General features: G+C 47.6%; 2 protein-coding genes across 8 annotated transcripts; one reads left to right on the top strand and one right to left on the bottom strand.

Moving 5' to 3' along the window:
• Positions 1-2870: 2870 nt before the first annotated feature.
• Positions 2871-6027, bottom strand: Smim33 (small integral membrane protein 33). The gene is made up of 2 exons (XM_063277651.1): positions 5494-6027; positions 2871-4147 (listed from the first exon to the last, which is right to left on the bottom strand). The coding sequence occupies exons 1-2, from the start codon at positions 5662-5664 to the stop codon at positions 3773-3775; spliced, it is 546 nt and encodes a 181-aa protein (XP_063133721.1). The 5' UTR covers positions 5665-6027; the 3' UTR covers positions 2871-3772.
• Positions 6028-11860: 5833 nt separating this feature from the next.
• On the top strand, positions 11861-21254 carry Ecscr (endothelial cell surface expressed chemotaxis and apoptosis regulator). Of its 7 annotated transcripts, XM_017601093.3 has the most exons (11): positions 11861-11968; positions 12227-12324; positions 15890-15928; positions 16450-16509; positions 17045-17176; positions 17511-17555; positions 18371-18481; positions 19017-19115; positions 19310-19346; positions 20430-20526; positions 20841-21254. In XM_017601093.3, the coding sequence occupies exons 2-11, from the start codon at positions 12282-12284 to the stop codon at positions 20847-20849; spliced, it is 672 nt and encodes a 223-aa protein (XP_017456582.1). In that variant the 5' UTR covers positions 11861-11968; positions 12227-12281; the 3' UTR covers positions 20850-21254. The 7 variants fall into 7 exon arrangements, with proteins under 7 accessions (XP_017456582.1, XP_038953230.1, XP_063133720.1 ...); XM_039097302.2 differs by lacking the exon at positions 20841-21254 and having other exon boundaries at positions 11870-11968; positions 12144-12324; positions 20430-20532; XM_017601091.3 differs by lacking the exon at positions 11861-11968 and having other exon boundaries at positions 12149-12324.
• The last annotated feature ends 1048 nt before the right edge of the window (positions 21255-22302 follow it).

Raw genomic sequence — 22302 nt, 5'->3', positions numbered from 1 at the left:
TGGGATTTGAACTCAGGACCTCTGGAAGACCAGTCTGTGCTCTTAACCACTGAGCCATCTCTCTAGCCCAAGAAATATTTTTTTAAAAAGGAAAAAAGAAAGAAAGTCATGGGCTAATTGCTGGGAGGAAGGTACAGGTAAAACTTCCAGGTCACTAGAGGAGAATAGGTTCACCATGCTTTGGAGAGAGAAGAACTAAGAGCCGTGTGAGATGTCTAAATGGAGTGGTCACACAGGCTGTTTCTGTAGGCAGGTGGTCAGGGGACTTTAGCAACTGAAGTTTAGGGCAGGTGGGAGAGGCATAAGAAATTGGTAAGAGCACGTTTTTTCCAGACAGGAGATAATAGCACCCAGTAATTGTGCCAAGAAGGCAAGTTGAAAATGAACAATTCAGGGGTTGGGGATTTAGCTCAGTGGTAGAGCGCTTGCCTAGCAAGCACAAGGCCCTGGGTTCAGTCCCCAACCCAGGGCCTTTTTTTTTTTGTCCGAAAAAAAAGAAAAGAAAAAAAATGAACAACTCTCTCTCTCTCTCTCTCTCTCTCTCTCTCTCTCTCTCTCTCTCTCTCTCTCTCTCTGTGTTATCCAAGGATTCAAGGGAAGCTGGTTGGTAGCATCATTGATACCAGAGCAAAGAAGGGTAGTGCAAAACTACAAGCAACATGTCACTTTGGAGAAATCACACACACACACACACACACACACACACACACACACACACACACACACACACAAGCCGTGAAAGGAAGCCAGTCACTCTAAGGATAACAGAACCATGGAAATCAAGTGTGGGGCAGTCTCCTCTCTCTCTGTCACAGCCATCTTGCCACAGCACTGTGGAGCCTCTATCACACCCAACACTCCTCCTCCAGCAGCCAGCCTAGAATAAAGGGTCTCCCCAGGCTGATTACGCTCAACCCACCAGTCCCCAGGATGGTTCCTAGGCTGTGCAGCTGGGGAAACTCAGGCTCAAATTCTGATTTTGTTGCTTGGTAGCTTGGTACCTGTGTCCACCATGGTATCTTTTTTTTTTTTTTTTTTTTTTTGGTTCTTTTTTTCAGAGCTGGGGACAGAACCCAGGGCCTTGCGCTTCCTAGGTAAGCGCTCTACCACTGAGCTAAATCCCCAGCCCCCCACCATGGTATCTTAATGAGCCTCATTTGCCCAATTGTGAAATGGAGATTGCATCTCTGCCAAGTTTGTGAGGAGGAGATGGGGCTGATAGGTCCAGCGTCCTGCACATAGGCAAATAGGTGCTTCTTAGGAAGCAACATCAAGCAATCCCAGCTGACACCATTTTGTGTCTGTTTGTTTGGTTTGGTTTTCAAGACAGGGTTTCTCCATGTAGCCCTGGCTGTCCTGGAACCCACTTTGTAGACCAGACTGGTCTTGAACTCAAAGAGATCTGCCTGCCTCTGCCTCCCAAATCCTGGGATTAAAACCATGCACCACCATTGCCTGGCTCACAACTTCCTCTTAAGCAGTCACAAGGGGGTGGGTTCATTCTCTGTTCACATTTTCACCCCATTGTGTGGGAGGCCAAGGCCTTAAGGATGACTTATCCTTAGGAGTTCCCCAGCAATCAAATACAAAAGTCTTTTTCTTTTTCTTTTTCTTTTTTAAAAAAGAGCCTCACTATGGAGCTCATGCTAGCCTAGAACTCACTACATAAAACCAATTGGCCTTGGACTCAGAGAGATACATCTGCCTCTGCCTCTTGAGTGCTGGGGTTAAAGATGTGCCCCAGCATAGCCAACACTGCCCTAAAAACATCCTCCCCCAAATAATAAACAATCCAACAAAAAATAAACAAAACCAAGCATAGAAAACATCTCATTGTGGATGCTGTGGTGTGTCACAGTGTGTCCCACAGTACACCCCTCTGTCCACACATCTCTTGGGAATGTTCATTGCGATGAGTCATTGGTTTGGTTTCAGATCTTTGGCTTCTGTGACACCATCAATATTGGATCCTCATCAGACTCCTCCCGGTTACTCTGCTGTTGCCCTGTGGAGATCCTGCAGCTTCAGAACAGCCGGACTGGCCTTTTCATGTGTCCCAACAGTTCACACATGATGTAGATATTGGGTAGGCTAACTCAAAGCCTGGATCGGGGCCTGGGTGGAAGCTGAGCTGGCCACCCTGACAGCTCTCCCTTACTCATACCACCAGGGTGAGCTTTCACTCACTGCCTCTGGCTGGGCTACCAATGCTGCCCTTGGCAGGAAGCAGGGTCAGCAATTCTGCTCTCATGCACTCCCTCACGAATGCTCACCCACGCCTCCAGGGCCCAATCAAAGTGCAGGATCCACTCTCAGAAGCGCTGCAGCCAGTGATGGGCTGGGATTGCTCTCACCCTTGGGGCTGACACACTTGATTCCTCATCCTCAGGACCATCTCCCCTGTGTTGCCCAAGTGAGGTTCGGGGCTTGCTTTTCCGGGTGTTACAGCCAGTGAGAGGCAGGGACAGCTCTTCCCCTTACATGACAGGGGTTGGGAAGGTAGGAGCAGCTGTCTGGACTACTGCAGGGAGAGAGGGGGGAGGCCATCACCAGTTGCCCTCCCTCTCCACCTCACAGCAGATGCTTGGTGGAGCTGGCTCTCCCACGATCATGCCCCAGCTCACCTGCCCCCACTTTATCAAGGCCAACTCTACTGTGAGGGCCTGCTCTTCCAAGTCATTTCACGACCTTTAGTCAGCTCTCCTGCTGGCAAGGGAGGCCTCCCCCCTTTCTTAATAAACAGGTGTCATTATGTACTCTAGGCCGATCCTCAAACACACAGTGTCATTGAGGATAGCCCTGAACTCCTGATTTTCCTACCTTTATCTCTCAAGTGCTAAGATTAAAAGACAGTACCACTGAGCTGTTTATAGTGCCACTTTACAAGTAGTTTATGCCTGTAGGTGTCTTGATTGCATATAAATGAGGTTCTGAGGTACCAGAGAAAGGGATGCCTTTCCAGAGAGCCACCATGGGGCCCAGTTTTGTTCACCTGGCCCTGGCCTGCGTTTTCCTGACCACAGGCTGAATGATGCTACTTCTCTATAGGGATGGACCCTCCATGCTCCCTCCTTCCCCAGACAAGTTCCATAACATTCCTTCCCTTTCCTGCTTTCCCACAAGCTGGAGAATTCTGGATCTGGGAGTGGTTCGTACCAAGTCGTGGGCTTCCTTCGGCAGTGCACCCTCACACAGAGAATAAGAGGTAATTAGAGTCTCTGAATCCCCGCCCGTCACATCCTAGGATGGTAAGACGGGCCTGGGGGACATTCAAAGCCCATCCTGGAACTCCAAATGGAGATTAGGAATCCCAGGGACTTTGGAGCTTATCGACAAGGCCTCCAGAGGCAGAAAGGCAATAGACCCTCCTTTCCCAAGCATCCTGGGAAGACACCCCAGGTCCCTTGCCTTAGCTCTCCGTGGACCAGCAGTGTGTGAATGCAGGGCCTTCATTGCAGACCTCTGCTCAGAGATGGAATCTTCACTTTACTTCAAGAGGGTTGGAGATCAGAAGTGCAAGAAGGGAATGGCACTCTGAGAAGGTTCTGGAGGTCCCTGAGGGGAACCTTGTAAGGATAACCTTGGCACCATGTCTCCAGGCAAGATCCTCAAGTGGCTTTTCTTGTTACCATGACGCTGCATTCTTGTTAAGTACGAGGACAGCTCCAGAGGAGTCCAGAGGCAGTCTGTAGCTCTGATACCCTGGCTTCAGTTCACTTTCCAGTCCAGCTTCTTGTTCTGAGACCAGCCAGGCCATGTCCAAATCACCCTCCTACAGATATGTGACTTCATCGATGCTGGATCTGTGCCCTTCTAGGGCAGGGCCAGAGTGAGGGATAAAAAGTCGCTGCTGGCTTTCTGTGTAACTGTCCTGTAGGCTCAGCAGCCGCCAGTGGATAAGATAAATGCCGTTCTCTGGCTTCAGGACTGGTGGCTCTGTGAGGAGAGTAGCACGGCCCTGGTGCAGCATAGGCCCAAGGCGAACCACCAGTACAATGCAGATCGCTAGCAGGACAAAGGCAGCGGTGATGGCAGCGAGCAGTGGCAGCCCGCCACCACCTCGAGGGGACATATCAGGGAGCTGCCTCAGAGGCTCCTGATCCAACGAACCATTCACAAGTGGAGAAGGCGGAGGATAGTAACCATCCTGGGGGAAAAGGAGAGATAAGAGAGAGAGAGTTGATGTGGGCAGGAATATACAAAGAAAACCCAAAGGAGAGGGAACATATGAAAGACAGAAAACCCCAGAGACAGTAATAGAGAAAGGGGAGAAAGAGGAAGGTTCAACACACTCATGAGAACCAACTGAAAGACAGACACTGGGAGCTGTGGGGGGTCAGGGGTGGGGAGGAAGAGGAATAAAAATAGACAGAAATGGAGATGGAGACACTAACAGAGATACAAATCAACCCCCTGGAAGATAAGGAGTTAAAAATCACTCAGGACCGGCAAAGGGAGGAGCCTTATTATAGTCTGGAGCAAAACAGTTTGTCCCCAGAGTCTTTTCTCATTGCTCCCCCTTTCCAGGTCTCCAGCAAGAGTCACACATAGATCCTGTGTTCTTTTTTTTTTTCCTTTTTCTCGGAGCTGGGGACCGAACCCAGGGCCTTGCGCTTCCTAGGCAAGCGCTCTACCACTGAGCTAAATCCCCAGCCCCATCCTGTGTTCTTTTGGAAATCTGAGTAGTCTCTGGGCTGCTGCCCCACTTGCTAGGTAGTGGGCAGCAAGCAGTAGCTCTTCTGGGGTGTTCTGAAAAAGGGGGTCATTGTCTGGTCTCAGAGATTCCCCTACTCTAAGTCACTGGAAAGCAGAGAGGTGGTCCCTCTGGAAAGGTTTAGGAAGAGGGACACAAACTCCAGAAACTTGGTATGAAGTGCACGCCTATACTTCAGCCTGTAAGTATGCCCCATTCCTCCCAGATTTGGGGGCCAAGTGCTAGAGGCCTAGATCGAGAGGGCTGATGTCTGGCCATGCCCAGGATGGATTGAGGAGATTTTGCACCAGTCTACCCTTGGCAGGATCTCTGGGGTTTTCTATCGAAAGCTGAGGACATAACTCATGTCATTAGTATGTCCCTCCCCTGCTAGATGTTGGGTAGGGCTGAGGGGATCTCAGTGAAGGAAGGTGGCTCAGGGTCAGTGAGGTGGCCTCCCTCCCTCCCTCCAGCCATCATTCTATAGGACCCTGGGAGTTGGGGGCCTCTCCAACTCTGAGCACTCAACTTGGCCCACTCTGTAGAAGGCATTTGGAGCCAGAGAGGCTGAAAGAGCTCAAGATTTTCCTTCAGTCCCTTAGTCATAGTTGCCCAGGTCCTATTTCAATACTGCTTCTCATGCAGGGCTGAGCTGGTGTGTGAGTGGGTGGGGGTTGTCATGGGAGTCCTGCCTGGGGCCAGAGGGCAACCCTGGGTGTACAAAGAGAGAAGGAAGCTTAGTTTGGGAAAAGTATGGAGCCCCCCACAGTGCGTCAGAAAGGGGTGAGCGAAGAATCTACCTGGTGCATCATCCAGGGCTGGCGCTGAGTTCTCTTGGGACTGGATACCAGCAAAGGTAGAGCTCCCTGCTCTAGCCCAGTCCCTACCCGGAGCTGCCTGCCACGTCTGTGGGGTTCCTCGGCCAGCACACACCCTCTGCACACACCCTCACTGTTCTTTCCCGCACTCATAGTTCCGGGAACATCTAGGCTACCCTGGGCCAGCCTTCCACTCTGAGAGTACCTTGATCCTCCAGGCACTTCCTTTCATACCTCTTGCTGCCTTGGAGCCCAAGCTGCCCTGCCCACTTCCTCTCCAGGCAGATTCTAAACACCTACTCCTCCCTAGGACTTGCCCACTCCTACTCCCCCCATTTCCTGGAGCTATGGTTCTTGTTATCTGTAATAGCTCAAGCACTATTGAATATGATCCCTCTAAATCTCTATAGTCCAACAACTCCGTCCATCCATTTTTGCCTTACCACATTTATTTCTAAAATATTAAGAACTAAATTGGTTTTCTAAATTTATTATTTTAAATCTTAAAATTTTGACTTTTCGGGCTGGAGAGATGGCTCAGTGATTAAGAGCCCCGACTGCTCTTCCTGAGGTTCCTGAGTTCAATTCCCGGCACCCACATGGTGGCTCACAACCATCTGTAATGAGATCCGATGCCCTCTTTTGGTGTGTCTGAAGACAGCTACAGTGTACTTATATATAATAAATAAATAAATAAATAAATAAATAAATAAATAAATAAATAAATCTTTCTTAAAAAAATCTGACTTGGGCTGGAGAGATGGCTCAGTGGTTAAGAGCACCGACTGCTCTTCCCAAGGTCCTGAGTTCAAATCCCAGCAACCACATGATGGCTCACAACCATCTGAAATGAGTCTGATGCCCTCTTCTGGTGTGTCTGAAGATAGCGACAGTGTAATCATAATATATAATAAATAAATAAAATATTTAAAAAAAAATCTGACTTTTCACTGTGTAAGTGTATATATGTATATGCATGATGTGGGGGGGCACTGTGTCAGGGCAATGGACAACTTTACGGAGTTGGTTCTTTCTTTCTACTCTATGTTAATTCTGAGGATCAAGTTCAGGTCTCCAGGCTTGCACAGGACAGTAAGTACCTTTACTTGCTAAGCCATCTGTTCATCATCATGGTTGTCCTTGTCATCGTCATCGTTGTTGTTATTGTTGTTACTATTATTTTTTTAAACAAAGATTTATTTATTTATTTACTTATTATATGTAAGTACACTGTCTTTAGACACACCAGAGGAGGGCATCCCATCTCATTACAGATGGTTGTGAGCCACCATGTGGTTGCTGGGATTTGAACTCAGGACCTTTGGTAGAGCAGTCAGTGCTCTTAACCACTGAGCCATCTCTCCAGCCCTGTTACTATTATTATTGACAGGATTTATCTATGTAGCTCTGGCTGTTCTGGAACTTGCTCTGTACACTAGGCTAACCTCAAACCCACAAAGATCCACCTGCCTCAGCCTCCCTAGTGCTAGGATTAAAGGCACAATTTATTCATTCATTTATTTATTTTCACATACTGCATCAAGAGAGTTTCATTTATTTAGATTTATTTATTTTATATATAATTTTATAATATATATATATATTCATTTTTCATCTTTATTAAATTGGGTATTTCTTATTTACATTTCGATTGTTATTCCCTTTCCTGGTTTCCCTTCCAACATTCCCCTAACCCGTCCCCCTAACCCCTCCCCTCCCCCTCCCCCTCCCCCTAACCCCTCCCCTTATATTCATTGTTATATAAGTATTTCACCTGCATTGTGTCTGTGAACTACATGCATGTCTGGCACTGAGAAGAGAATGGAGCATCAGAACCGGAGCTGTGGTTGTGAGCTACCATGTGGGTGCCGGGAATGGAACCCAAGCCCTCAGCTCTAAACCACTGATTCATCTCTCTAGTCATTATTCTCATTGTGTGTTTGTTTTTGTTTTTCAGACAGGGCTTCTCTCTGTAGCTCTGGCTGTCCTGGAACTTGCTCCATAGACCAGGCTGGCGTTGAAATCACAGACATTCACCTGCCTCTGCCTCCCAAGTGCTGGCATTAAAGGCATGCGCCACCACCCCCTGGCTCCAGCATCTGTTTTTAATTAACACATAGTAATTGTATATACATGACTAGTGTAGCCACCCCCTCCCTTTCCTTTGAGATAAGGTCTTACTATATAGATCTGGCTGACCTGGAACTCGTGATCCTCCTGCCTCTGCCCCCACAGTCTGAGGTTACAGGTATAGACTGCTGTGTCCAGCTAGTGTCATGCTTGTGCAGATGTGTAAACATCAGCTGAGGCGAGCTGGCATATTTATCACTTCGAGCTTTTGTTGTTTGTACAAGGAGGGAGGAGGTGGAGGTAGTTGGGGTAGGTGGGGGCTATTCTGGTATAAGCCACAAAACTTGCTAGACAAATTCTAAAAAATTCCACACTTCATTGTAAAGATTTGTCCTTTCTCTATGCTGAGAAACCTAAGAACCTAAATGTTACCAGTAAAGTAGAAATCCCAGGCTGACAAGATGGCTCATCTGGTAAAAGCACTTACTGCAAGCCTGATGACCAGAGTTTGGTCTCCAGGATCTGTTTATGTGGTGGAAAGAAGAGATCAATTCATACAAATTGTCCTCTAACCTATACACGCGCGCTCGCACGCATGTTGCAGAATACACCCCTTCCCAGTATATACCCATAATAAATACGTTTTAAAACATGTAATAAATATTTACATATATATGAAATCCTCTCTTCCTTACCTTACCTAGAGAACTCTGATTTATATCCCTACGCAAGGCATTATTCTCTCTCTGGGTTGTTTGGCTTTGGGGAATTTTGTTTTCTTTTGTTGTTGTTGTTTTTGAAACATTGTTTCTCTGTGTAGTCCTGGCTCTGACTACCCTGTAACTTGTTCTGTAGACCAGGCTGACCTTGAACTCAGGAATCGTGTTGCCTTTGCCTTCCAAGTGCTGGGCTTGCAGGTGTGTGCCACTACACCTGACAACCCTCTGCACTCTTTAATTAACTAATTTGTTTTTGAGGTAGGGTCTCACGTCTCACTGAGTAGCTAAGAATGGCCTTATGCTCCCCAGCTGTCTGCTCCCAACCTCTGCGTGTAGGACGGGAGGCATACAGCACATGACCAGTTTTCTGTGTTTCGTTTAAGAGGATCTCATTATGTAGTTTGAGGTTAATCTCAAACTCAATATTCTCCTGCCTCAGTCTCATGAGTACTGAAATTATCGGTTTGCACTACTGTTCCTGGCCTACTTTTCCCAACATAATTTTTGGTCTCAATTAGTTGCCTATAACCAGCCATTCCTCATCCTTCCCTGGATGTATGCTGTCTCTCTTTATTCATATGGAGACCAGTGGACTCCCAGAAGACCCCCTCACCTAGTGACTTAAAAAAAAAAAGTATTAATAGCTTTTTGTCTTCTTGTCTCTTAGCCAAGCTGCCCACAACATACCCTGTCACCTCCACAGAACCCAAGCTAGGTTCTCTATTATCTGAGGCCTCTTGCTGGTGGGCCATGGAGTTTCCTACTGATCATTTGCCCATGCAATGGAAGGTTCTGGCGATCTACTGCCTCCCGCTCCCGTCCTCTTGGATCTTAGCCAGTGCAGATCCAGACTATTCCCCAAGAGTTTTAAGAACTTTCTGGAACCAAAGTATGGCCCCAGGCCTCTCCATCACTTTTCCATGTCTACACTCAGCATCACAGCTGCCCCCTTTCCTTGTTGTCTAAGCCTTAATTACTCATCTGCCTTCACTAGTTTGGGTGTCACCCTTTCCCGGAATGTATTCTTCAGCTCCTGAGACTGGAATACTCCACCCTCCTGCCCTCAACAAACCAAAGCCCAGGGTTCTGAGAGATGGCTCAGCAGTTTAAAGCACTTGCTGCTCTTTCAAAGGATCCACGTTCAGTTCCCGGAAGCTACATGCCAGCTAGCCTCTGACACCCTCTTCTGGCCTGTGCATGTACTGCATGCATGTGGTACACAGACTATACGCTCAGGCAAAACACCTATAACATTAAAAATACAAATAAATCTTCAGGAGGAAAAAGATAAAATTTAAATAACAAAAATAAAACAAAATAAAAAACAGATTTGAGAGAAGGCTCATCCGTGAAAAGAACTTGCTGCCCTTCCAGAGGATCTGAGTTTGGTTTACATCAGGTGGCTCTCAATTACCTGTAACTCCATTACTGGCCCCTATGGACACCCGTATACATGTGGCATACACTTACACAGACACACATCAATAAAAATAAACTCTTTATCCTTAAAATTCTTGATTCAAAATGTTTATTTATTTTTTAAAGATTTATTTATTATATAGAAATACACTGCAGCTGTCTTCATGCACACCAGAAAAGGGCATCAGATCTCATTACAGATGGTTGTGAGCCACCATGTGGTTGCTGGGATTTGAACTCAGGACCTCTGGAAGAGCAGTCAACCACTGAGCCATCTCTCCAGCCCTGATTTAAAATTTTAAAAACATTTTATTGATTCTTTGTGAATTTTGCAACACGTACCACAATCCCACTTACCTCCTTAAATTTAATTTTATGCGATGGGTGTTTGCCTGCTAGTATGTCTATGTATTAAATCATGCCTGGTGCCTGGAAGGCTGGAAGAGGACATTGGATGCCCAGAACTGGAGTTAGAGACAGTTGCAAGCTGCCATGCAAGTGCTGAGAATTGAATCGGGGACTTCTGCAAGAAAAATCAGTGCTCTTAGCCACTGAGTCATCTTCCCAGGCCCTAAGAAGAACTTGGAAGGCAGAGGCCAGTGGATATCTGTAAGTTTGAGGTCAGCTTGATCTATACATTAAGTTCCAGGGCAGCTATATTTGCACAATAGAGAAATGCTGTCTTAAAAACAAAAACAAACAAAAAACAAAACCCAAGAAACCCTAAAAAGAAAATCTTAAGAGTCAGGTGTGGTGATGCACAACTTCGATCCAAGCTTTCAGGAGGGCAAGGGCAGTGAGTTTGAGGCCAGTCTGTTGTACAGAGTGAGTTCCAGGACATCCAGGGCTACAGAGGGAGACCCTGTCTCAAAAAAAGAAAAGAAGAAAAAAGAAAGAAAATCTTAAAAAAAGAAAGAAGAAATGAAAAGAAGAAAGAAAACAAATTTCTTTCAAACAACATCTATGTTGTAGATCAATGAATTGTGCTTGCATCTGTTCATGGCCCTGAACCTCCAACATCATGAAATACATACATACATACATACATACATACATACATACATACATAATGATACCTGCAAACATACATTAAAAAGCCAGGTATTGTGACTGACATATGTAATCTCAGCTTGGGAAATGGAGCTAGGAAGGTTAGGATCTCATGGGCTGCATTCGTCCACAGTGAGTAACAGAGAAGCCTGCATTCTACCAGGTCCTGCCTAAGAATCAATAGCAGGGCGTGATGTTGAAAGCCTTTAATCCCAGGGATGCAGAGGCGGGCAGATCTGAATGGAGGCAGATCTCACCTTGGTCTACAGACTGAGTTCCAGGACTGTCAGGGCTACACAGAGAAAAAACTTCGTCTAGAAAAAACCATAAACAAATGAACAAACAAACAGTCTGGAGTAATATATATCAGAGATCTCTGTTCATCACTTTTTCTCATACTCTTAAATGTTTTAGGTTGACTTCAGTAAGTATGTGCTGGGGCCTTTCTGTATGGTGAGTTTTATGTAGGAATATACTGGCCTGCAGTGAGAAAATGAGAACCTGGGGCATACTATGGAGGGTAAGGACAGGGTATTCTCCAAGCACAGGGAACAAACACTTAACTTGAGGGGACTAAGGAGGCAAGGGGGGTATGATGCCTGTCATGAGATGTGTGCGTGCATGCACGTGTATGCGTGCGCGCCAGTGTAAGCGTCTGCATCAATGCAAGCGTCTGCACAAAGGCCAGAAGTCACCTTCAAGTACTTTTCCTCGGAGGCCGTCTACTTGTTTGTTTGTTTATTGAGATAGGGTCTTTCACAGGAACCTGGGGCTCACCAATAAGGCTAGAGGACCAGTGAGCCCCAGGACTCACTTGTCTCTGCCTCTCCCTGTAATGGGATCACAGCTAAGACTCCTTGCTTGGCTGTTTATGAGTCGTTGGGATAGAATTCAGGTTCTCAGGCTTGCAAAGCTATTTCTTTATCCACTGAGCTCTTTGCCCAGCCCACCTCTTGTTTTCCTATTAGGAATAACAAGCTTGCTTGTAAGGCCTCCCTAAACGATGCTGGGAGTCCCATCTGGACTGACAGCCATGAGTGGGGAGAGGAATGTGGAGAATTCATAGTCTACTGAGCATGCGCAGCTGGTGGGTTGAACTTAGAGCAAGGTTCTTGGAGAGAATGTGTCTGCAAAAGTAGGCTTGGGGGGAACGCAGGTGCTGCAGTTGGAAGGACCTGAAGGATCCCTCTGAGAGGAAGGTAGTGCTGGGGGCAGACTGTCACCATTGATCATTATGCACAGAACCCAGAGAGACCAAAGAGGGCCTAGCTAGTCCTCACTGCCACTGCTCCGGCTCACATCCTCGTCTGGGCTGTGTGTTGAACTGGGGCCCCTGGAGCCAGTCCCAATCTGTTTCCTTCTATTCTTTGACAGGAAGCTCCTGGAGAGCCAGCCCCCGCCCCCGCCCCCGCCCCGTCTCACCCCAGTACTCCCTCTCTCTTCTCTACTATGGACAGAGAATACACAGAGGAGCCTGCTACACACCCAGCTGATCTGGGGACCAACGGAGCCATGAGGCTGGGTTCAGCAATCCTCAGTTTACTCCTGCTCCAAGGTAAGACCCACTTGCCACTTTTCTCTAGCAAGCCTTCCCTTCCTCCCTCCCCTCCATGTTCCCATCCAGAGCTCTGCCTGAAGAAGGGAAATTCCAGAACCTTTCCATGAAGGGAATCAGCTTAGCCTGGAGGATGGGAATTACCACCCTGGTCAAACATAATCTGTTGTGCCGTTATGATATTTTCTAGGGCTTCCCCCCCCCCCCCGAGTCTGGCCCCCAGAAAGGTGTGGGAGTGGTTGGCTTGATGAGTGATTGAACCTGAAAGTTCTTTCCAAGGAGGATGCAAGCAGAAGTCTGTGGCCGCCCTGTCAATACTCTCTACTGATACAGACACCATGGTCACTCTGGAAAGTTCTAGTACAAAATGGTCTGCACCTTGGGCTTTACAGGTGACCTTCTCTTTTGTCCTTACCTGTGAAGAATTACAACCTTTGAATTTCAAGTGCTGCCTTTAATCGCAAATCACATCAAGAGGGTTTCTGGTTAGACACAAAGAACTCTTTTCCAAGGAGGCTATCCACCCAGCTGGGGGGCTGGTTGAGATGACTGGAATTATACTTCTCAGACATCACCGGCAGTCAGGAATGGGGTCTTGAGGCAGGATCCTCTAATTAGGGAGCCATTGCTGGGAACCATGAGAAAGAAGTCCAGGACACTCTGATTCACAGGGCAGCAACTTCCCTTTGTCACCCCACCCCGCCCCACCCCCACCCCATCCTTTGTGGAGAACATCTGAGGCTGTGTACCAAGCATTGGGAAGATGGGCCAGAGATGGGCTTAGGAGAAAGGGTCTGTGTTCCAGAAAATGCTGCGAGACATTTCTCTAGAAGCCCACGGGCTGGGGTCAGCGCTGACGCCCTTCTTGCCCATCAGCTCCCACAGGGGAGAGTCAGAGGTTAGTGTGGGGGATTTCTGAGGGATTCCACAGGCCTTCCAAATGCACAGCCTTTCCTAATGCCAGCCTAGACTTTGTCTAGGCCACTCTAGCTTGCCCAACATCTTCACCCAGGAGCTCATAGCAGTTGTCAGCATCATTTTGATGGCTGAGGAACTGTCTGGAGCAAATTCATGCCAACACAGGGGCTTGCCTGTGGAGAGAGTCAACCAGTCTTTAGATTTGGAGAAATCAAGAGAATGGGGCAAATTTTTAAATGTCTAGCACGGTTTGAGCAAGTGTTGTCAGGGGCTGTGTGCTTTATATGTATTTTCCCCTCAACGACTATCGAGGCTCTCCCCAACCCCATGCCCATGTGTGATGCTGCGGATCCAATGTAGGGCTCACGCAGAGTTATTACCTCTAGCTTCTAGCATCTCAGAGAGTCCAGGTCCAACTCAGGCAGCGAGCGAAGCCAGAACTCAAATTTCCCGCTTTTGGGGTGTGTGTGTATGTGCTGAGATTGATCTTAGGGCCTCACACAAGCTCACACATGCTAGGTAAGTGCTCCAGCACTGAGCTACATCCCCCCCAAATGCTTTCTAACACTAAACTATGTTTTCTGAGGAAAACAGGGGCGTGGGTAGGGTGAAACTGGAAGGAAATGAAGCAGGTAGGGATTAGGAAGCAGAGGTCAGGAAAGTTAGGAATTCTTGTGGCCACAGCTCTCTGGGTGTCTGTATGTCCCCTGGTCATGGGCGCCTACAGAAGCAATTCCCTCCTCTGCTCGCAGAGAATCTTTATAGATGCCAAGTCGGGAGGAGTCGGGTAAGAGGCAGAGAGAGCAGGGAGAGAGCAGGCCTTTACGGCTTGCTGCTTGTGCCCTGGGAACTCCTCAAAAACATACAGGTAATCTTCTAGGTATATTCAGAAAAGCAGGTGCACTCAGACTTCACAGCCTCCCAGACTAATATGAAATGCATATGGTGCTTGAACAGAAAGCAATTGTCTTCAGAGGTTTTGGATACAAAAGGTTAACCCAGGCTCATCCCATGCTAGAAAGGATTCTTCCTAGCCTGGGGTTCCTGTAATATTTACTTCCTTCTGGAACTTCAACCCACGAAGGAGCAGGGATGTGAGAGATCTTGACCTGGAAAAACACATGTCAGGGTTGGGTAAGCTTTGGCTTAGAAACAATTCTACAGTATCCCACTGTGGATCACTCTGTGTGGATAGTGTGCGTGGCTCCTTGGAGGAACTGGTAAGGCCTTAAGGAGAACAAACAGACCATCAGGCTGCCACGGCTTTGGTTGGGCGCCTGGAATTCAGCTACTTCAGTTCTTCCAGGGGCCTGGGTCTGATGCTTCCCTAATGAAGAAGAAGCAAAAAAACAGTAGGAACAGAGCGGGAATCACAGTCGCAGCCAGCATGGAGGGAGTGGCTCCCGATGGGCGGTTTCGTTTCCCTATGTTTTCCTTTCACATTGTTCATAGTTTTCGAGAATGATTTCATTGTGGAAAGTGAGCAAACGTAAAGTGACCTTCCAGGTCTCCCCCACCACACACACAAACACACACACACACACACACACACACACACACATCTACGCAGAGGCCTACAAACACACATGTGTACATGTGTACTAACAGAATAGCTAACAAGAACTCCAACTAGTAACCTCTTCCTACCTGGGTTTGGACAAGAACAACCATTTTTTTTTTTTTTTTGGTTCTTTTTTTCGGAGCTGGGGACCAAACCCAGGGCCTTGTGCTTCCTAGGCAAGTGCTCTACCACTGAGCTAAATCCCCAACCCCGAACAACCATTTTTTAACTTGCCTCTGCCTGTGAGAGTGAACCAGTCACCCTTTCAGCGAGCTTCCTTTCTTGTTGAACTCACCTCAGAAGTTGTTTCCTGGGCAGACCATTACCTCCAATTGAGGGAAAGGGAGAAGGAGAGGGAGAAGAAAGAGACAGAGAGGGAGAGAAAGAATGCAAAAGTGAGCATAAGCCAATGTAAGCCCTAAAGTCTACCCAATTTCATTTACCTCCCCCTCCCTTCCTTTAGATTGGAACCAAAACGACAGCTTTCACAGGAAGAAACAAATGGGCCAGTAGTGCAGAGACCCAGAGTTTTGTGTGTTTGACCAGATGTATCACTGGTTTAAATAATGGTCTCCTAGACTTGTGTCAGAGGCTAAGATAACTATTGAGGACTGAAGACACAGTAGAAGACTCTAGGACTCTGAACTGAGAGGTGACAGTGACAAGTCTTTTTTTTTCTTTTTTTTTTTTTTCTTTTTTTTTTTTTTCGGAGCTGGGGACCGAACCCAGGGCCTTGCGCTTCCTAGGTAAGCGCTCTACCACTGAGCTAAATCCCCAGCCGACAGTGACAAGTCTTTATCCTCTGCCGAGCGTGCCTGCCTTCTAGCATGAGGGTTTTAGACAGGCAAAAGCCTAGTTTACCTCATGGGCTCTGCCTGTCAGAGTTACCAAAAACAGTTTACATTTTGTTCTATTTTGCTTTAAGACAGGGTCTCTCGATGTAGCCCTGGCTGTCCTGGAACTCACTATGTAGACCAGGCTGACTTTGAACTTGAGATGTGCCTACCTCTTCCTCCTGAGTGCTGGGATTAAAGGCATGCACCACCATCCCAGTCACAGTCTGTGTGTTTTTGCTTTCTCTCACAGGTTACAGCTCTCAGCCTACGACAACGCAGACCTCTCAGGGTAAGACTTGGGGCCGACTCCAGCATTTGTGCCTAAGAGTTTAGGAAGGTATTAGAGGAGGGGACTCATCTCTTTTTTCACTGAAAGCAGATGATGGGAGTTTGGACCAAAGGTCTCTGGGGCTCATTCAACCGGCCTAATCTAACAGGCCTGGAAGAGGGAAGAGTTGAATAGTCAGAGGTAGAAGAGGGGCAGGAAAGAGGAAAACAAACAAATAACAACATCTAGCTTCAGAGTCAAAGAGAAGGGCACGGAGCATTGGAGGATGGAGAATAGAGGGGTGAAACACGCCCCTCACATGATGTGATTCAGGGCTTTTCAGGGGTCTCAGCCTCCAGGCAGTTCCTCTCAGCCCAGGTGACTGAAGGAGTGTGGCTGCCGAGAAGCCCACCTCTGCCCTCCCATACCCCCCCCCCCGACCATTCAGACCTTCTTGAGCCTGAGGGTTCTTAGATGGGCAGAGGGGCAGGGCATCAGCAGTCCTGCCCCATTTGCTTTCCCCATCTGCTGTGTCCTTGCAGGAGACAGATCTTCCTCAGAGCCTGGCAGCTCAGGGCTTCCGCTTAGCACCATTACCCCAGGTACTACAAATGGTGGCCAGAGAAGACCCTAGAGGAACAGGACACAGTTTGGGTTCTGCAGGAAGATGCAGAGCCGGTGGCAGAAGGGACAGGCAAACAGGGCCTCACAGTGGTGAATCCAAAGGGAGCAGGGATAGGTGTCGAGGGATCCACCCAGATGTCAGCCTCTTCAGACTTCTGCTCTGGGGGCCCTTCCCGTGGGCAGTGGCATGGAGAACTGAGCCAGCCAAGGAGTGAGGTGAAGAAGTGGAGACCGTGGGGCCGGGGGAGGGAGGAAAGATGCTTTCAGAGCATGCAGAGCTGAGCCAGAGAACAGCTCCTTCTGGAATTGAAGGTGGTGACAAAGGAGGGCTGGGGCTGGGCTGTAGCTCCGGGGTATAGTGCTTGTCTAGTATAAAAGACACCCTACCTTTCATCATCAGCACCACACACAAGAGAAGGGTCAGAAAGAAAGGATATTTTGGACTGAGGAACCCTCTCTGTGCATATTCTAGCTGACCCTCTGAGCCGGTCACATGTACTTCTCCATCCACAGAAATTCTACAGAAGTCATCTCAGGCCTCCTTGGCATCCAGTCAGCCTGTGACACCAAGGTCAAGCACCATGGATAGACACTCTCTTTCCTTGCCCGACCCCATGTCGTTCCAGACCCAGAGACACACACCTGGTAAGTACCCAGGGCAGGCGGGCAGGAGATGATGGACCCTAGATATGTCTGGATGGGTTCCTTCTTCCTTTAGTCAGGGGCCCTCAGTGCTGAAGCAGAGGTTCTTAAGTCTATAAGCTACACCAATGGTGCCCTGATTTGGGAAATGACAAGAAAGCATTGAGGAGAAGTAGAAACAGAGTTGGAGCTGGTTACAGTAAAGGTTAAACACTCCTGAATTTGGGACTGAGAAAGAACAGATGGAGGAGGTAAATGGGAAGGGTTGCGAAAGGGCTTCTCAGAGTATGTTGGAAGGGATGGGACTCTCCATCTTGGCCATTTACTTCTGGTGCAGGCACAGGGGCTCCAGAAAGCAGCAGCAGCAGCAGCAGGAGAGGAGGTATGTCCAGTGTGTGTTCCCAGTAGAGAGCCGTGAGACATGTCTATAAGCCTTTCTTTCAAATCATCTCTTCGTACTTGGACATTGCACACTCCCACGCTTATTCAGGAAGTCAGAACAAATAAGAAAATAGGGTAGAAAATAGGTCTGAAGGTACTTGACTTGTGCAAGGGAAGAGAGATGTAACATTGGTCCTATCCTTCAACCATGTAGGTCACAGGCCACCAGCCTTGGTGGCAAGCACCTTTATCTATTGAGCCATTTAGCCAGCCCAGTATCTTTTTTTTTTTTTTTTTGGTTCTTTTTTTCGGAGCTGGGGACCGAACCCAGGGCCTTGCGCTTCCTAGGTAAGCGCTCTACCACTGAGCTAAATCCCCAGCCCCCCAGTATCATTTTAAGAGGTCTAGAAACCTATGCCCCTTGCCTGGTACCCTGGCTCTTTAGGCCGTTGTCTTTTCCTCTCATCTTCAACTATAGGCAGAACATAGATGGCTCTACTTTGCCCAGTATGTTTTCCCTGTTTCTGTAGCATATTTTTTTTCTTCTGGGCACCATGTGGTGATGGGAAGCATCTTAAACTTTCTGGAGCCCTCTGAAAACAGTAATGTGAGCAACTGGCCAAGCTACCCATGTAGAGATGTAAGATCTGATCCTCTGTCTTCTTCGGGGTCTGGTTATGGCCAGAATAAGTCCTTTTCTGTGGGCTGTTAGCTCTCTGCAGGCTCTTACCTCGGGGCATCAGGAGAGAAGCAGATTCTCCCTGCCAGGTCTTGGCAGTCCCCTTCACTGATGCCCCAACACCCATTCTATTTCAGAATCATCTCTGGATGCTACTCCCAGTCCAGGAACCTCCAGCCTTCGGACAAAAGAGGGGACCATCCTGCCTACCCCCACATCAGAGTCAGTGCTAACTGTGGCTGCCTTTGGTGAGAGATGGCAGGGAGGATGGGGCACGAGAGGGGACTCTACCTCAGGACTGACTTAGACTCTGGTTAGGACACAAGTTTAAATCTCACCCATTCATTTCATTCTGGGGTGAATGTGCTGATAAGCAAGACCCTGATGGAAAGACATCTTGGCTCTTTTGGACTCCATATTCTTATGGTTGATGTAGCTGGGCTACACCATGGTTAAGGGTACCAGCTAACAGATTACTCATATAATCATGCTTTTCATGAGAGAAGAATCCACTTTACTCACTTTACTCTCAGTGCAAATATATAGTGTGCACGCCGCACACACACACATGTACACATGCACATGTATACACATGTGTATGCATACACACACACATGAGCACACACATAAGCACATGCACAGGCATGCACACACACATAAGCCCACAAGTGTGCACACACACCACACACACACACACACACACACACCAAGCACACAGGCACTTACCTGGCTGGGCAGGGAACTCCAGACTCATCCTTATTGTCCCATCTCTTCCCTGCTCAGGTGTCATCAGCTTCATTGTCATCCTGGTGGTTGTAGTGATCGTTCTGGTCAGTGTGGTCAGCCTAAGGTTTAAGTGTCGGAAGAACAAGGAGTCTGAAGGTAATTGTCTTCACCTGGGCTCCCTTGACCCCGGTGCTGAAGGAGTCTGAGCAGGGGGTTCAGGCTGATGACAGCTGGGCTGAGGGAAGGAATGGTACAGAAGCAGCAGTTGATGGCTTGGGTGGGCTCTGAGGGGAAGCTGGACATTTGAGGTACAGTGTATGACCCTAATCTGTACCCTTGGGATTTTACAGATCCACAGAAACCCGGGAGTTCAGGGCTATCTGAAAGGTAAGATTTCAGAAGCTCATGAGAGGAATCTTCTGATTTCAAATCCCTTTACTCTAAGAGGAAAACAATTCTCTCTGCCTTCTGTACACACAGACACACACATACACACGCACGCACGCACGAATGCATGTTTCCCCACCACACAGCACACCCGCTCATACCACTTGAAGACATATGCCCCACAATTCTGCAGTCTTCGTTGAAGCTGGGCAGGCTGGCTGGTAAGCACAGCAGAGATAAGCGAGGTTCCTCAGCACCAGGGCTCAGTTTCTGTTGCCCCTTCATGAAAATGCAGATTCTGATATAGGATATATCCTCTCTAAGCTGAGAAACTTGTTGAAAACCTACTATGAAGCCAGGTGTGGTGGTGATGTATGCTTTTAATCCCAGCACTCAGGAGGCAGAGGGAGTTGGATCTCTGAGTTCGAAGTCAGTCTGGTCTACAGAGTGAGTTCCAGAACAACCAGAGCCACACAGAGAAACCCCGTCTTGGGAAACCAAAACAGAAACCTATTATGTACCATACGTGATCATACAAGTTGTGATTTTATTTCAAATCCTTATAGTAAATTTTTCTTTTCCCCGAAGCATGAAGCATGCTTTAGAACCTGGAGCTTGACAGGTTGTAACTTGGTCAAGATCACCAGTAGATAGGAAAAACGGTTTTCTCGTCCTCCTCCTCCTCCTCCTCCTCCTCCTCCTCCTCCTCCTCCTCCTCCTTGTTTTGCTCTGTTGAGAAGGGTCTCACAGAGCCTGAGCTAGTTTTGAACTCATTATGTAGCTGAGGATGACCCTTCATCCCCTATCTCCCTACCTCTTACCTACCAAGTGCTGGGCTTACACTTGTATACCAACAACCTGTCTGGGCTTATAGTTGTAAAGCACCAATCCAGCTTGAAAACGAACAGAAATAAACCAGGTTGAAATACAAGTGTCATGGGTTTCAGAGCACAATCTCATTTTCTTCTGATCCATCCCTAAGTAGAGTTTTCCAGCACAGAGACTGAAGGCATAATGCCCCAGTCCCCTTTACTCCGCTGCTCTATCCCTTCCGCTCTCTAACCCTGGCTCCTCCCATCCCAGCTGCTCCACAGCCAATGGAGAAAAAGACAGCATCACACTCATCTCCATGAAGAATATCAACACGAACAACAGCAAAGGCTGCACCTCAGCAGAAAAGGTATAGCTTAAATTTTCTTTCCTTCCCCAAATTCACCCACTCCACTCCTCACCTCGCCTCCCACCCCTCAGTCCTGTTTTCAGGCTCTGGTTCCTTAGCCAGAAAGGCAAAGGCATGGCTGCAGACCCAGGCTCTTCCTCCTCCCTCTCCTTCCTGGCCCCTCCCAAGTTCACCCTTCTTCATGGTACATATGCGTTTCTGATTCTTTTTTTTTTTTTTTTTTTTTTTTCGGAGCTGGGGACCGAACCCAGGGCCTTGCGCTTCCTAGGCAAGCGCTCTACCACTGAGCTAAATCCCCAACCCCTGCGTTTCAGATTCTTTAAAAGTGACCTGGAGTGGCGATGTGTCCACGAATGATTCAGTGTCCAGTGGCCATAAGGAAGAAGAGACGAGAAGAGACTGGTGAAGGCAGCAGACCACACATAAATTATTTTATTTCACGCCTGCTCCCAGCTCTAAAGGATAGGAAATTCCTCTAGATCCAGAAGCAACCTACCACAGGAGAGACTCCCTTCCATTTGGAAGCCACGCTGGACATTCAACCTCCTCCTCCTCCTCCTCCTCCTCCTCCTCCTCCTCCTCCTCCTCCTCCTCCTCCTCCAACCCCCCCTCCTCCTCCTGCTCCTCCTCAGAAACTCAGGGATGAGGAGGCAATGGAGCAGGACTTAAGGAAGCAATGAGGTAGACTGTCCATGCTACTCGAATTAAAGTTATTTTCTGGCCTGGAATCCATTTCTTTTAAGGTCTATGTTCCCATCTACCTACCTACTTTCCTTCCTTCCTTCCTTCCTTCCTTCCTTCCTTCCTTCCTTCCTTCCTTCCTTCCCTCCTTCCTTCCTGCCTTTCTTTTCTTTCTTTCTTTCTTTCTTTCTCTCTTTCTTTCTCTCTTTCTTTCTTTTCTTTCTTTCTTTCTTTCTTTCTTTCGTGTGTGTCTGTCTGTCTATGTGTGTGTGTGTGTGTGTGTGTGTGTGTATGAACTGTGTGCACGCAGAAACCCACAGAGGGCATGGATCCCCTTCAACTGGAGTTACAGATGGTTGAACTTATTCTGTAGTTTGTAGGCCTTAAATGTAGCAATGCCCCTGCCTTAGCCTCCTAAGTACTTGGATACAAACCTGTGCAACCAGAGGCAGCTTTGCCTGTCTTTAGGGGAGGTAGCACGAGCAGCACCTTCACAGAAGGAACAGGCTGTGACCAGTTGTCACCAGTAAGGAACACAAGATGGCTCTGTGGGTGGGGAAGCCTGACATCAGGATTGGTGACCTGAGTTCATCCCTCAGCATTTCCAAAGGGTGGAAAGGGGACCAACACCTGCAGGGTTTTCCGCCTTCTACAAACACCTACACATATAAACATACGCACACCAAACGAGCAGGCAAGAATTCATCTTCACATTAGGTTTTTAACAATTAAACTTAAAACTAAAAGAAAGACACAGAAGTGAAGAGAAAGAAAAAGTTATACTGTTTTGAGTCCACCTTCCTCAGAAAATTAGTAGTTCCAACAGAATCTCATGAAGACTTAAAGAAACTACCTTATGGGAACTGGCATTCTTGGAAGGAAAAGTACATCATCTCATTAAAGAGATAAGTATCTTCATCCTTAGCATTGCTTAAGGTGAATCAACCTTCTGGAGCAGGGTCCCTTGACAAGGTGATTAATGTACCTAGCCTGATTAATGCAGAATGGAGAAGAAAATGGCATATATCCATCAGCAGTATTTTTTAATAGATTATCTTTTTATTGGATATTTTATGTATTTACATTTCTTTATTA

The sequence above is a fragment of the Rattus norvegicus genome, chromosome 18, assembly GCF_036323735.1.
Source record: "Rattus norvegicus strain BN/NHsdMcwi chromosome 18, GRCr8, whole genome shotgun sequence".
Classification (NCBI taxonomy): Eukaryota; Metazoa; Chordata; class Mammalia; order Rodentia; family Muridae; genus Rattus; species Rattus norvegicus.
The sequence above is the reverse complement of the archived record's forward strand: the minus strand, read 5'-3'. Positions and strand labels throughout refer to the sequence as shown.

Bases quoted from the DNA above. Each gene is read 5' to 3' on its own strand.
- Smim33 (XM_063277651.1), bottom strand. From the start codon at position 5,664: ATGAGTGCGGGAAAGAACAGTGAGGGTGTGTGCAGAGGGTGTGTGCTG. The intron at 4,148-5,493 runs GTAGATTCTTCG...CTTTTCCCCCAG, and splicing joins AGCCCTGGATGATGCACCAG to GATGGTTACTATCCTCCGCC.
- Ecscr (XM_017601091.3), top strand. From the start codon at position 12,219: ATGGACAGAGAATACACAGAGGAGCCTGCTACACACCCAGCTGATCTG. The intron at 12,325-15,889 runs GTAAGACCCACT...TTTCTCTCACAG, and splicing joins CAGTTTACTCCTGCTCCAAG to GTTACAGCTCTCAGCCTACG. The intron at 19,116-19,309 runs GTAATTGTCTTC...GGGATTTTACAG, and splicing joins GAAGAACAAGGAGTCTGAAG to ATCCACAGAAACCCGGGAGT.